This window comes from Actinia tenebrosa, unplaced genomic scaffold (assembly GCF_029948245.1).
Source record: "Actinia tenebrosa isolate PJP-AT-01 unplaced genomic scaffold, QUT_ActTen_1.0 PGA_scaffold4__44_contigs__length_22323623, whole genome shotgun sequence".
NCBI classification, from domain to species: domain Eukaryota; kingdom Metazoa; phylum Cnidaria; class Anthozoa; order Actiniaria; family Actiniidae; genus Actinia; species Actinia tenebrosa.
In genome coordinates, this window is record NW_028292581.1 from 5,386,484 (window position 1) to 5,400,095 (window position 13,612).

Genomic DNA, 13,612 nt, shown 5'->3' on the forward strand with positions numbered 1-13,612 from the left:
AGGTCGTAATATACATTTATACATATATCAAATGAGATGCAGAACGCAAAGCATGCTTTTAAAAATACGATTGCTTAGCCACTACATTTTGTGGAAAATACTTTTTTAACTATACTTTGCGCAATACTTGTGTCTCTGATACAATAGAAGATAAAGAAGACCAAATGTGTTACTTTTTAAATTTTGCATCTCATTTGATATCTTGCATCTCATTAGATAGTGCATAAATGTATACTACAACCTTTTTGCAATCAAGTCTATATATATATTTATTATATATTCATACATATAATAAAAATTCTTATTTCTCTACATTTTGACGAGAAAGAACGTACACGCCAAAATGTTGATTCTCTTTTCATGTAATAATACTAAAGCTTTTTGGCGGGAAATAGACCTGCGCGCATCTTCGTTTGAAGCCGAGAGGAATTTGGAACGAGCTAACTTTGATTGTCATTGGGCTACCTGTGTCCTTAGTCAATATTGTTCCACTTGACTGTCATGGCGGAAAGTTATAGACAATCCTAAACCAAACATACCAGTTCGCCATGAAACAAGCCATAAAATCAATTATAATATTAACTTTGCTCATATTACTATTATGTAATTCACTTGGTGCCAAGATTAACTCAAAATCTACGGTTTTACTCATTTCTTTCGATGGATTTCGCTGGGACTACATGGATAAAACTGAAACTCCTAACTTTGATTCCATCGTTAAAACTGGTGTCAAAGCTAAGTACGTTAAAAATGCCTTCGTTACAAAGACCTTCCCTAATCATTTTACAATAGTGACGGGTCTTTATGAAGAAAGCCATGGCATTGTAGCTAACACTATGTATGACCCTGAATTCAAATCCTGGTTTTATTTGAACAACACTGAACCAAGGTGGTGGAATGGTGGTGAACCAGTTTGGATCACGAACCAAAACTCAGGAGGCACAAGTGGAACTGTATTCTGGCCTGGTTCGAACGTTGAAATAAGAGGCCAATATCCGACATATTATCTGAAATACGACCATAATTTGTCCTATAGAGACAGAGTAGATAAAGTCGTCGATTTGCTTACCAAAAAAAATCCACCGACATTATTAACATTATACTTTGAAGAACCAGATCATTCAGGTCATACATATGGACCAGAATCAAAAGAGGTTGTTAAAGCTATTCGTACTGCAGATAATGTCACTGGGTATTTAATAAACCATCTTAAAGCAAAAGGACTTTTTGACAAGGTAAGAGCTTTGAAGGTTGACTGTATTTGGATAAACTAATTGCCATTCCTTATGACTTGTGAATAAATTTGATATGGTAGTCAAGACATCTCACACCTTCCTCAAGAATGATGGAACTTGGATGGAACTTGGAACACCCCCTCCCCCCTCCAGCACCATTCCATCCTCCCAGCACCTATATTAATTATCATTTAGAAAGTGATGAACTTGACCTTCTCTCCAGTCATTGAAACACCCCCTCCCTCCTCCAGCACCACCCCTACTCCCCACAGCACTAATATCAATTAACATTTAGAAAGTTAACAGTTGTCATTCAAACCAAAATAACCATGTTTGCTTGTGCTTTATAAAGGAGGTTGCAATGATTTGCCAGTCAAGAACATAAGTTACTGAAGTCATTACAATATATTCATTGCAGACTTATAGCAAGTTATATTGTTATATAACAAGTGTCAAAGTCAATTTTTTGTCTCTTTTCATTAGCCAAGATTGGATGGGCATAAAATTTCACTGGCAACCATTTTGAGCAGTCAACATTACATTTACATTCCCTGGGAATATCAATACTGGAAGTGATTTCACTGGAAATGTAGTTTCTCTTAGTTTTTCAAATTCAAATAATAAAAAAATCAAATGATTGTTGTGTCCCCTTCAGCACTTGGTGTATAACAAAACACTTATTGACCAGGACCAAAGAAAACAGTGTCAAAAATTGTTAAATGTATCCCCTTCATAATTATATATTATCTTCCTTTAACCTTTTACAGCTGTACGTCATTTGGAACTCATGATCAATGATCTGCAATTTGCAAATGCATAAAGAATATATCATACACAAAGATTTATCTTTTTACTAACTTTTATTATAATTCACATGCCGAATGGTCTGTTTGACATGTGAATTTTTCTTTTCCCAGATCAATATAATCATAACCAGTGACCATGGAATGACTGAAATATCTGTAAACAATACAGTATATTTACAAGATTATGTACCTTCAGAATGGTATGTCCCTATAACAGCAAAAGAATGGGATTCATTTACTTTAATAAAACCAAAAAATGGCTATAAAGAAAATATATACAACCGTCTGAAAAACGTCTCTCACATCAAAGTTTACAAAAAAGAAGCCATTCCTATGGAATATCATTATACCAACAACAGACGTATTATGCCTATACTAGTAGTTGGGGAAGAAGGCTGGAGTGTAGCTTTGTCCAGGAAAGTCAAGTTCAAAGACAAGGGTAACCATGGGTATAGTAACAAGTATGAATCAATGCATCCTTTTTTTATCGCTCATGGGCCAGCTTTCAAAAGTGGATATTTATCAGAACCTTTCAAAAATGTAGATATTTATCCCTTGATGTGCCATATTCTGGGTATTAAACCAGCACCAAATAATGGTTCTCTGGCGGACGTGCAGCAGCTGTTACGGAATGAGATACAAACAGGTAGTAACTATACACTGCTTATTGTACTTGTTATCATTGCTTTTTTTGTCATCTTTCTTATGGGTTATGGTATAATTTCATTTTGTGTTGATCATCACTGTAAGATGAGTCGTTATGGGCACATTTATGATTTGGGGCCAGAATTAACAGATTTTTCCTAAATTACTCCTTACCATATTATATCCTTATTGTAGAATATTGGTAGAATGTTGGTTGTCTACTGTAGACTTTGTACTGTAGTTGTTAATATACTTACAGAAAGGTACTAAATATGTTTCTGTATTATATGACACACATGATTAATTTTAAACGTGGCCCATACTTCTTAGAACTTAGACTTGCAAACTACATGTCTTGAAAATTACAGTAGGAATACATACTACTGGACTTGTTCACCCAAAGAAATCTTGCACTAACATTTTGCAATCTCCTTCCCCATATCCTGTGAACATAAATGGTAAGGAATACTATATGTTATTTCTAATAAAAGTATTCTAAATTCGGAGGCAATACTTCCTCATACAAATTATTAATCCAGACTCTTGGTAGTTTGATAGATGCTTCCCTTCCTGCTGTATGATGCCAGTAAAGTCCTTCACTTCTTTTTTTATTTTTAAAATTATCACACTTTTCTTAATTCAGGATTTTTAGCAAACAAGAATTTACACCAAATAATATTTACATATTGAAGTTTCCCATATACATAGTATTGTTTTTAAAATATTAATAGTAAATATAAAATGGTTATAATCAAACATCATCAAATGATTAAAATTCATTCAGGATAAACACTAAAATTACAGAAGGGTCATGAATACATTTAATTGATTAAATTAATACATATAATTATTTAAATTATCTTGTAATTATGTACTGAAAAAAAGTTGTAATTCAATTATAAATACCTATATCCATACAGAATTCTTCGAGTTATTAAAATGCATACTTGCATAAATCTATTAATAAATCTATTAAATTCTGAAAGTTTTGTGAAGTGGTACTCTTGCTTTAAACTTTGATAAAAGAATAAATTTCTTGTTTGGTGTGAAAAAATAAATTTTCCTTGGAAATATTTTTCGTTTCAGGGAAATTATAAGAAAGGAAGTATTCAGGCCTTTTTTTACTTCATGGCATGTGTAATGTTTGTTGGTATTTGATAGTGTTTTTAACATTTGATAGATGGTTCTTAGTGGATTTCTTGTCATCTGATTGGTTTGCTGGCATCGGGAGGATTTTTGGTTTTCTTTTGAGATCTGATTGGTTTGATAACTTCAATAACTTAATGAATTTGTTAGCATAGGGGGCAGGGTTCCTTTTGGTGGTCTTGGATACCGATATGTGTATTATCATTTAGTCATCTGATGATTGCTGTTAATCTGCTGATAGGCTTGTTAAAATCTGATGATGGGCTTGGTAGCATCTAATAATCTTATTGGCGTTATCCTGATGATGGGCTTGGTAGCATCTAATGTGCTTGTTGGCATTACCCTGATGATGGGCTTGGTAGCATCTAATGGGCTTGTGGCGTTACCCTGATGATGGGTTTGGTAGCATCTAATGGGCTTGTGGCGTTACCCTGATGATGGGTTTGGTAGCATCTAATGGGCTTGTGGCGTTACCCTGATGATGGGCTTGGTAGCATCTAATGTGCTTGTTGGCGTTACTCTGAAGATGGGCTTGGTAGCATCTAATGTGCTTGTTAGCGTTACTCTAAAGATGGGCTTGGTAGCATCTAATGTGCTTGGTGCTTGTTAGCGTTACTCTGAAGATGGGCTTGGTAGCATCTAATGGGCTTGCTGGCGTTACTCTGATGATGAGCTTGGTCGCATCTACTGTGCTTGCTGGCGTTACTCTGAAGATGGGCTTGGTAGCATCTAATAATCTTATTGGCGTTATCCTGATGGTCTTGGTAGCATCTAATGGGCTTGTGGCGTTACCCTGAAGATGGGCTTGGTAGCATCTAATGGGCTTGTGGCGTTACTCTGATGATGAGCTTGGTAGCATCTACTGTGCTTGCTGGCGTTACTCTGAAGATGGGCTTGGTAGCATCTAATGTGCTTGTTAGCGTTACTCTGAAGATGGGCTTGGTAGCATCTAATGTGCTTGGTGCTTGTTAGCGTTACTCTGAAGATGGGCTTGGAAACATCTAATGGGCTTGTGGCGTTACCCTGATGATGGGTTTGGTAGCATCTAATGGGCTTGTGGCGTTATCCTGATTATGGGCTGTAGTCATTAGATAAGTCTGTATTTACTCTATTTACTAGAATCTGTTGTTCGGATAGTACTAGCATTGTTTGTGTTGGAATGCCATCAATATATTGGCATCTTCCGGTTTTGGTGGCTTTGCTGCTCCTGATACGTTGTTTACATAATATAAGATAGATCTGTTAACATTAGGGGTTGTTGCTTCTAGTGTGTTTGTCTGTATGTCACAAGCATGATTTTTGAGTGGTTTGGATGATAAAGTAAATTGCCCTATTTACTGATGCAAGCCAGGACAAGCTAGAATATAATCCTTTATTTTCGTTTTTCATTAAAACTTGTAACTGCAACAGCTATATATTTGCGTCTTCTTTGCTAAAAGCTGACAGGTACAAAGCTGCTTTCTTTTGTATATAAATGTGCTTCAGACCTCTTTTCCTGGAAAAAAAGGAATGCTGGAAAAAGCAGGCGTATGAAGTGTGCCAGCTGTCAAAATTTCAATTGCCTTGATTCTCGAAAGAAAATAATAGAGTATTTCTGATTCAAGTTGTTAGGTTGAATAGTTTTCGATGAACAATCAGGTGCTTAGACAAAGTACCTATCTTCCCATTGTTTACGAAGAAGCTGCCGTTGTTTAAAGCGATTGTAGTAAAGAGGTTGGTGACGAGTGACTCCCTCCGTCCTTGTAAATATTAACTACTTGTTAAATCGAGAGGCCTATGAAATACGGAAAAGGTTTACCATATTTCAACATCACCTACAAGCACACTGATTTACTCTAATATTTTTTAGCATTTTTTGAGCTATTCTACCGTTCCTTTTAATCGTTATGATAGACTGACTGTCTAAAGTCAGCGGTCTACAGCATGGGAGTTCGTCTTGCTGTATGAGACTCCTTTTGAAAAGTGACAATAGAGCACGTGAGTACATGGATCGTCCAGTACACACACCCAGGCATTTATTTATCTCCATCGAAGGTGGTGCTACGACCCAGTCCCATCCAATTGCTCTAAACTTCAATATGTAGCTGACTTTGCAGCATTCTATCGTCTTCATGCAGCGCCGTCGATACGATCGACGTTGTCTCATTGTGGCTATATGTATACGAAAGAATTCAAATTAGAATTAATTAAAAAAGATTGAATTAAAATAGTGACAATGACAACATTATTTGCAGCTAAAAAATTGGATGAGTGGCTGATTGTAAGAACGATTAAATTTCAAGGGCGGCGGGCTTGGCTGAATTCACTTCAGTGAAATACAAAGCATTCAACCGAGGCTTCAGAGTTCAAATTTGAATGATCTTTTGAAACTACCTTGTAGTCTCATTTGAATACTTTATATTTGGTCAATGATGTATGGAAGGTGGTGAATGCATTAGTTGACTGTCGTCTTGATTGATTGGTTGAGGGATCGGACTCGGTGGGTGGCTAGATCACTTAAAGAAAGGTACAATGTTCGTCCTAATTGGTATGCAGCGAAATACTATAAATAAACTGCAACTAGCAACACTGTAATGTGCTTCACATTCCGAAGAGGCATTCTTGTTGCGCAATCTATCGCCATGTTTGATGATGCTTTTTCAAGGTATCGGAGTCTGTGTACTTCACTTTTTACCTCGAGTGCATCAACATCAGTATTTGTAAATAAAAAAATAAAAGAGCGGTGAGAAAATCATAATAACCAGCGTCGCAACTTCAAAAAGTATTTTGCAGCAGGGTCAGAATGACATGCTTTAGTGCATTGACTAAGAAACGATTCTCCTATAAAACATAACATTTCCTAGTGTATACGAAGAATACGTACATACATACATACATACTTTTCTTGCAACTCCCAATATGGGCTTTTCAGTCACAACAATCAAGTATATGTTTTGGCTATTCTTACCGTTGGATAAGCGAGCAAATTTTAATCCTTTCTTAAGCATAAGTGGGATTTCATTTCTCATGTTCAAAGATCGCAGAAGCTTTTTCATTGCCCATATCTGCAATAGCTGGTCGTCTTGATCATGTCCCGTGCTGGGGCTGTGACAATCTGCTAGATTGAGTATCGCCAAGAACATCAGAACTAAACTAAGTCCTAAACTCATCTTTATCATTAAAAGATCAAAAATACGGACAATTTTTGGACAATATTTGTTTTTAAATTGTTGTTTGAATTTTTAAGTTTTCAAAGATTATTAATAACCTCTGAAGGAAGATCTATTTTGTTAGGCACGTGTATGTAATGCTATCATTGTGTATGTTATCCAAAACTTTGTGTCGGCATTGTTTAGCTAAACAAGTTAGTAAAAAAATGCAAAGACTTTATCTATAAAAATACTGAACAGAACCCACACAAGATGACATATTCCTTATCAACCCAGCTGTGACATATTCGATATGACCTGCTACCATGTAATAAAAAGTCTTTCAACACAAAGAAACCATTCAATGGAGCTGGGATTTCTCTGGCCGGTCACTAGTTTTACTTGCCTAGTCAAGGGCATAAAATTCCGTCTTTTTGACTATTTTGGAAACTTTTGAAATTACAAAAATAATAATAACAGTCTTTAGTAATAATAAGGCATCAACCAATTTTTTTTTCTTGGCTAAAGAAAAAGACAATTCTTGCACTGACTGAAAGTTTCTTTAAAAACTGAAATAAATATTAAAATATTTATTTCAGAAATTGATGTCAAACAAATTATTCTCTGTCATCTATAGTGCCACACACATATTCAATGTCACCCTGGCCGTAAATCATGGCAGCTAGGGTTTTATAGTAAAGAAACCTATTATTGAGTGAAAACCTTTAGTAGAGAGATCCCAAAAAGTGTTGTTGCTGAAGAAGTATAGCTGTGTAGGAAGTCAAATGTGTCTATCAGTTTTATTTATCCGGAAAACAGCTCAAAGTGGTAGCTGATCATGAATTTCTAGTTCATTATTAGCAAAAAAAAATTAAAAAAAAAAAAAAATCAAATTTAAAATTAAAAAAAAGAAAAAATTCATCCATATTTTTTACAAGCAAATTAATATGAATCTAATTAGAATGCAAAATACGACTGTAGAGAGAGTTGAACACTGTATATGAAGATTGATCGTTTGACAGATCTTTTGAGAGTATAACGGTAAGTCGTTCAAGTGCCAATTACACGGTAAAGACGACACCTTTTCTCGATTTGACAGCATTGCTGGAACAGCAACGAATATTGCTTCCATTTAGAATAGGCTTGAGCCGATTAGCCTTGCTTTTTAAAACAAATATTGAAAATACTACAATACTTCAAACACTAGAGAATTTTCGACGGCCGACTCAACTGTATTGACAGTCATTCCATGCATCTTGTCTTGCGATGGATTGGGCCATGCGCCCCAGTTTTTTCAAAATTGTGGGAAAGTCATGATGCGCTCACGTTTCAATGCTATTCAATGACAGTGAATTGCTTATAAAATAAAGGCCTAGTTGTAAATGATATCTCTCTTATACCAAGCTAATCTGGTACTTAGACAAAACAAATCACTCCCATAAATAGATTGGTCACAATTTTTACTGACAATCGCCGAAAAGCTATGGCACTCATGAGACTATCAAAGATGGCTGTCATTTCTTTTTCTGAATATGGGATCCTCTGTATATGAAATCCATGTTATACACGGTCTTTGCGGTGGGCTTTAATCTCTCGGTAGAAAACACACAGGAGTTGTATTTTTTCCCTTCAAGAACGATAACCCCACTTGAAAAGTCAATGTCAATACAGGACTCGCATTTCACAACGCGATCCTCGTTGATTTTTACCAAGTATTTATTGGAGTTTTAAGGATATTACTAAGGACCGGAAGGATTGAGAGGAGAATGGAATAAGGATCAAGTAGTATTCCCCAACAGTCTGAAGATTTTTCTTGTTTGTTGCTTCCTGTTTTGAAGACGTTTCCTATAACGTATATATTTTGCATCGTATGATAATCCGTAAAATGCTTAAAATGTTTTAAGTCGAAAATGTCACTTGATCAGAGAATCGGCTCTTGTGCGCTTTAGTTTTATCTTATTTTCAATACATATCTGAGTGCACATGACAGTTCAGGAAATCAGAGAAGACCTCTATGGAAGTGATGTATAAGTTGTAAGAGTGTCACGCAAATGGCAAATAATTGAAAATAGTAGAGTAAGTCATTTTACGTTTAGCCGAGTGATCACTTTCTAGCTCAATATTCTAAGTTCGTGAGCCCCTGGAACCGAGGGTACCTCCTACAGGGTTGGTACTGATACCCAAAGGCTTAAGCAAGGGATACTGCAGCATTCAAGGGAATTATCCGCAATCCATTATAGGGGAGATTTAAGGTATCAGGAGGGGATAGGCGTCATCTCATCTGATCTCAAATGTATCCTGATATACCTTTGTTCTCAAGCAATAACCATTTCATCAGGCGCTGAATACGTCAGTTTATTTGCTTTAATCTAGCTTGCACATCGATTAAGAAATATATTGTTTTACTACTTAAAAGCAGATTTTATTAAAGTATCCATGAATTTACCTTTTTCTAATGGATTACAATTATTGCTAAATTGGGGCAATTTAAAATCCGGGTGCGCACTACGAGCTCCTTCCAAACTATAGCAGTATACTATTCCTGAGTTTCTTGTCTGATTTATGCCGTTACACCCAACAACTTTTTCTTTACTTACGATACCGATGCTATTTTCCCCAACAAATACTATAGACTGCTTGGCCACAGGATCGCAGACAGCTTTCCAGTACCATTTTGGTGCCAGAACTCTTTTGTTGAGCTTGATGACATTATCGGTTGAATTCTTTGCTTCACCACCTGAAAAGGAAATGTAGCATTACATATCGAACTCAGACGTAAATATTAATCTCTCAACGAATTTTGGCTCCATCAGATTGTAGCTAAGCTTAATATTGCTGGCGCGCTGATTGGTGGATGAATAGTGACATCATTTTGTGAAACGCTCCATGCCATTTTCAGCGACCTTTATGTGACGAGTTTTGGCTTAAAATTTTAGTTTTTTTTATAGACAATTAAACGATAAAAAGAACTAAACTAATACTTGTAAATATATAGATTTGAATGCTGCTTACCAACTCCTGTGAAGACATAAACGTCAATTTTGTTGTTTCGTGCATACGTTCTAACAGCTTTCTCAAGTCCTGCCCAACTCATACTGTTGAAATTTTGCCATTGTGGTGCAATGTTGGTCGTTATCATGGTCAAGTAACGCTGATCGTCAGCGAAGTCCGCATTTGGAGTCAGGTGTCCCTTGGCGCAGAAAAATTGCTTCTGGATATCATAGTTGTCGTAGAGCCCTTTTTGGCTGTAGGGGTCATAGTCTGCGATGGCTGATTGTGGATTTGGGGCTGAAAACATTAAAGTACCAGTAAAATCAGGGTATGTTTATTGACCGCTGGAATTTAAACAGGTGAATTAGGAGTGGTATAAATGCTGAAGGGTTCATATCGGACGATAATTTGGCTTGGACGTGAGTTAGGAGGCATATTCCCCAACATTACGCAATATTTACACAGACGAAAGCATTACCAAAATTCCCTTGATCTGCCCTCCATTCAGAGTCTCTTCCACCATCTTTGATGTCCGCGCTCACTTTGTGACCAGTAAACTCTGGGATTAGTGTGTTGGTGTTGTAGCAAACAGCAAATTGTGCTACAGGTGGTGCTGTGCCATAACAGAGCTGCACGGCTGTTCCTCATTGTCCTCCACATTGGACTGGTCCACTTAGCACCCCGCTTATAGGGTTACTTGTGGTTGTCCATGCAGTGAAAAGACACTGATTGATGTCATTGGCAAATGCGTTATCACCTGTATTGGTGTTGGTGGTGGTGGGCTTGTTGGTTACAACTCTCTTGGAGCCTTGTGCGTGATGATCTGTTGCATTGATAACGATATATCACAAATCAGGCCAATTGTTTTCTTTTTGATTCTTTTCCAAGAAAATAGAAATCTTGTTTCCTTTATCTTTCCAACAAACCTTTATTTTGTGGCAATATAAAGCTTCAGCCCAGTAGAGTATTAAGGGGAAAAAAGAAATATAACCATGACATAGAACTTGTTTGCTTGGAAAAATGCCAATGCATTAACATATTTCCCCATACAAATCCTGGCAAACTATTTCATTTTACTATTCACTGAAGCCATTTTTTCTTGTGCGCTAATTATGAAAAAATGCCACATTATTATCAATATATATGGGCCCGTATATATTTCTGGTTTTCATTGTGATACACAAATGCTGTTTGTTTCAAGATGTATGGAAATGTGACATGATGTATGTGTGCAAATAATAGCGTTCCTTTATTGGATCGAAAGATCTATTGTTTAACATCAGATTTCCACCTATTTCAGATGGCAATATTATGGTATTTACCGAGACGCGTGTCTTCGAGCGACGAGGCAAATATTCTCCATATTCACTGAGCCTGAGGCGAATAATTGTTTTAGCGTATACCAATTTGTGTACAGAGTAACTTATTTTTAAATACAATAATTCAATAAAAACAAACGAACAGAAACTTTTAGTTTGCGTGACAAATTCACGCAAAAATTTTAGCAAAACGTTTAGCAAAGCTTCAATTAGGCCATACTTCGTTGCCTTTTTATAGTATTGATAGGAATGGTATTTACTTTCATTTTTTCAATTTCCTCATCGGAAATTGTAGCAAAACGATTGCCGGCAGATGCCATTTTGTTGCCGACTCAATATTCCGAGATTCAGAGGTGAATATCGTACAATATTCGCGTCCAATTAACCAATGAGCGCGCGCGTTCTTAGGAAGTACACAAGCTGGTATGTGCTAAGAACCTATAATTTCCAAGTTAGCCTAAAAAGGTTCTAGGTGTTGACAAAAAAATTAGGCTATTTAGTTCCCTAAACAGAGAAAAAAAGCGACTCGTTTTTGGTAGGTGTGGTCTATCATTGATATGAATTATGCATAAATTTTCTCCAAATGAGCAAATCTTACTTGAGATTGTCATGTAGTATTTTCACTGAAGAGACAGAATAATTTGTTTTACAAAGATGTATATAATTTGTATAGAAATACTGTTTACCTGAATGATATTACCAGGGTATTTTCTCATTTTCCGTTGCTTCGTAGAGCTTATTATCTTTGATTTAGAAATTTTTAATTTTGCCTCTATTTGATAAAATAAGAACCTGCTATGAAGGTTTAGCCTGAAACAGGTTATTAAAGTGGTTCTTAAGGGAAAATAGGTTATTAAGATTTAGGTTCTTATTTATGCGGGTTTTTACATTCTACTTGAAATATGAAATTTAGGATTGAATAGGATTACGACAGTCATTTGTAAAAAAAAAAAAAAAAAAAAAAAATCACCAAAATTTTTGCAATGATAAGAAAATTTCCCCAGTAATTCAATATTTACCTTTTTTCTTTTCTTTCCTATTGCTCTTCATAGTGGCATTTTTCACCATCAGTCCAATGATTACCACAAAAAAGAAGATGCGTGTTGCCTTCATCGTTTGAATGGAGCTTCTTGATTTTCAGTTAACCAGTAAGTTTACCTACGACCAGTCAAAAAACGACACCTTGGGTTTCTAATACTCACCCAAAATTGTAAAAACTTTGTTTTGCATTGGAGTGATCGAGTTATCAAAGAAAAAAAATCGATCATTTGTATTATAGCACCAAGGAGATAAGAGATTGTAAACCCTAAGGAGATCGAGAATGTCTTCTAAGATCGAATAGGATTGGAAGTAATATTGTTTTGCCGTGAGTTTTTTTTGCCGGCGCCGTAGGTCAATTTGTTTTTAATGTGTAACCGTTAGTCATTATCAAAATGTCATTGCATCAACCAGTTTATTGCTTCCTTGTCACCTTTGTAATCAAAAACTGTTTACACCAAATTAGTAATCACAATTATACAAAGAAGAAAATAAGAAAGTGAAGGAAAGTGCTGCAAAAGAACATGAAAAAACCAGTTGCAATGATTACCTCTATCGACGGAGCCTTTGAAAATGAACTCAATCCTCTTGAAACCGTATCGATTGAATGAAGAGAATGGACCTTCAATAGCAGAACTTCTTTCATAGTAAATTATTAATAAGGAATTTGGAACTCAATTGTAGGTACTAATTATAAAGACCATGTTTTCTAAATGAACAACCATAAAGAGCAAACTACTGCAAGGATAGAGCAAGTAGAAAATAAGTGATGCGAAAAATAGAAGGAATGCGAATCGGACTGATAGAAATTTTTAAAATGTTTTAGTAAACTTTTCAATTATTTAACTAAAGCAAGTGAACCATGGATGCCATATGTTTATGGCAGCCATTGATTATTAACACTAAAAACTATTATTAAGAAAAGCAAGCAAAAATGTGTATTTTTGGAAAATATGTTCGCTATATATTCAGCAGAATTCCAATGACGTTATTCGTAGTCAAAGAGATTTTTATTAACTGATGGTTCTACATTTTCTTTTACATTTTTACCAAAACAAACAAGCTACAAATACAGTGCAAAACGAAAAAAACAAAACAAAACAAAAACAAAACCAAAAAAAACAACAAACAAACAAAAAACAAAACAAACAAAAACAAAAACAAACAAACAAATCAAATGAAAACAAATGTAAAATATAGGGATAAAAATAAAGACTTCATTCTCGGAATAGCCAATGCAAAGTGACGTCGACGTCGTTTATGGTGGTTTTCTCAGTATACATCCATTGATCTGTTTCTATATA

The 13,612-nt window shown here is 35.6% G+C and overlaps 1 protein-coding gene across 1 annotated transcript; it reads left to right on the top strand.

The window, feature by feature from the left end:
• The first annotated feature begins 497 nt into the window (after positions 1-497).
• Positions 498-3,189, top strand: LOC116298345 (bis(5'-adenosyl)-triphosphatase ENPP4). Its single transcript, XM_031706758.2, has 2 exons — positions 498-1,235; positions 2,153-3,189. Exons 1-2 carry the CDS (start codon positions 549-551, stop codon positions 2,846-2,848), a joined length of 1,383 nt encoding a protein of 460 aa, XP_031562618.2. The 5' UTR covers positions 498-548; the 3' UTR covers positions 2,849-3,189.
• Positions 3,190-13,612: the final 10,423 nt, after the last annotated feature.

What these genes read in the sequence shown, in the direction of transcription:
- LOC116298345 (XM_031706758.2), top strand. Translation starts at nt 549, where the DNA reads ATGAAACAAGCCATAAAATCAATTATAATATTAACTTTGCTCATATTA. An exon ending in CAAAAGGACTTTTTGACAAG is followed by an intron (nt 1,236 to 2,152) that starts GTAAGAGCTTTG and finishes TTCTTTTCCCAG; the next exon opens with ATCAATATAATCATAACCAG.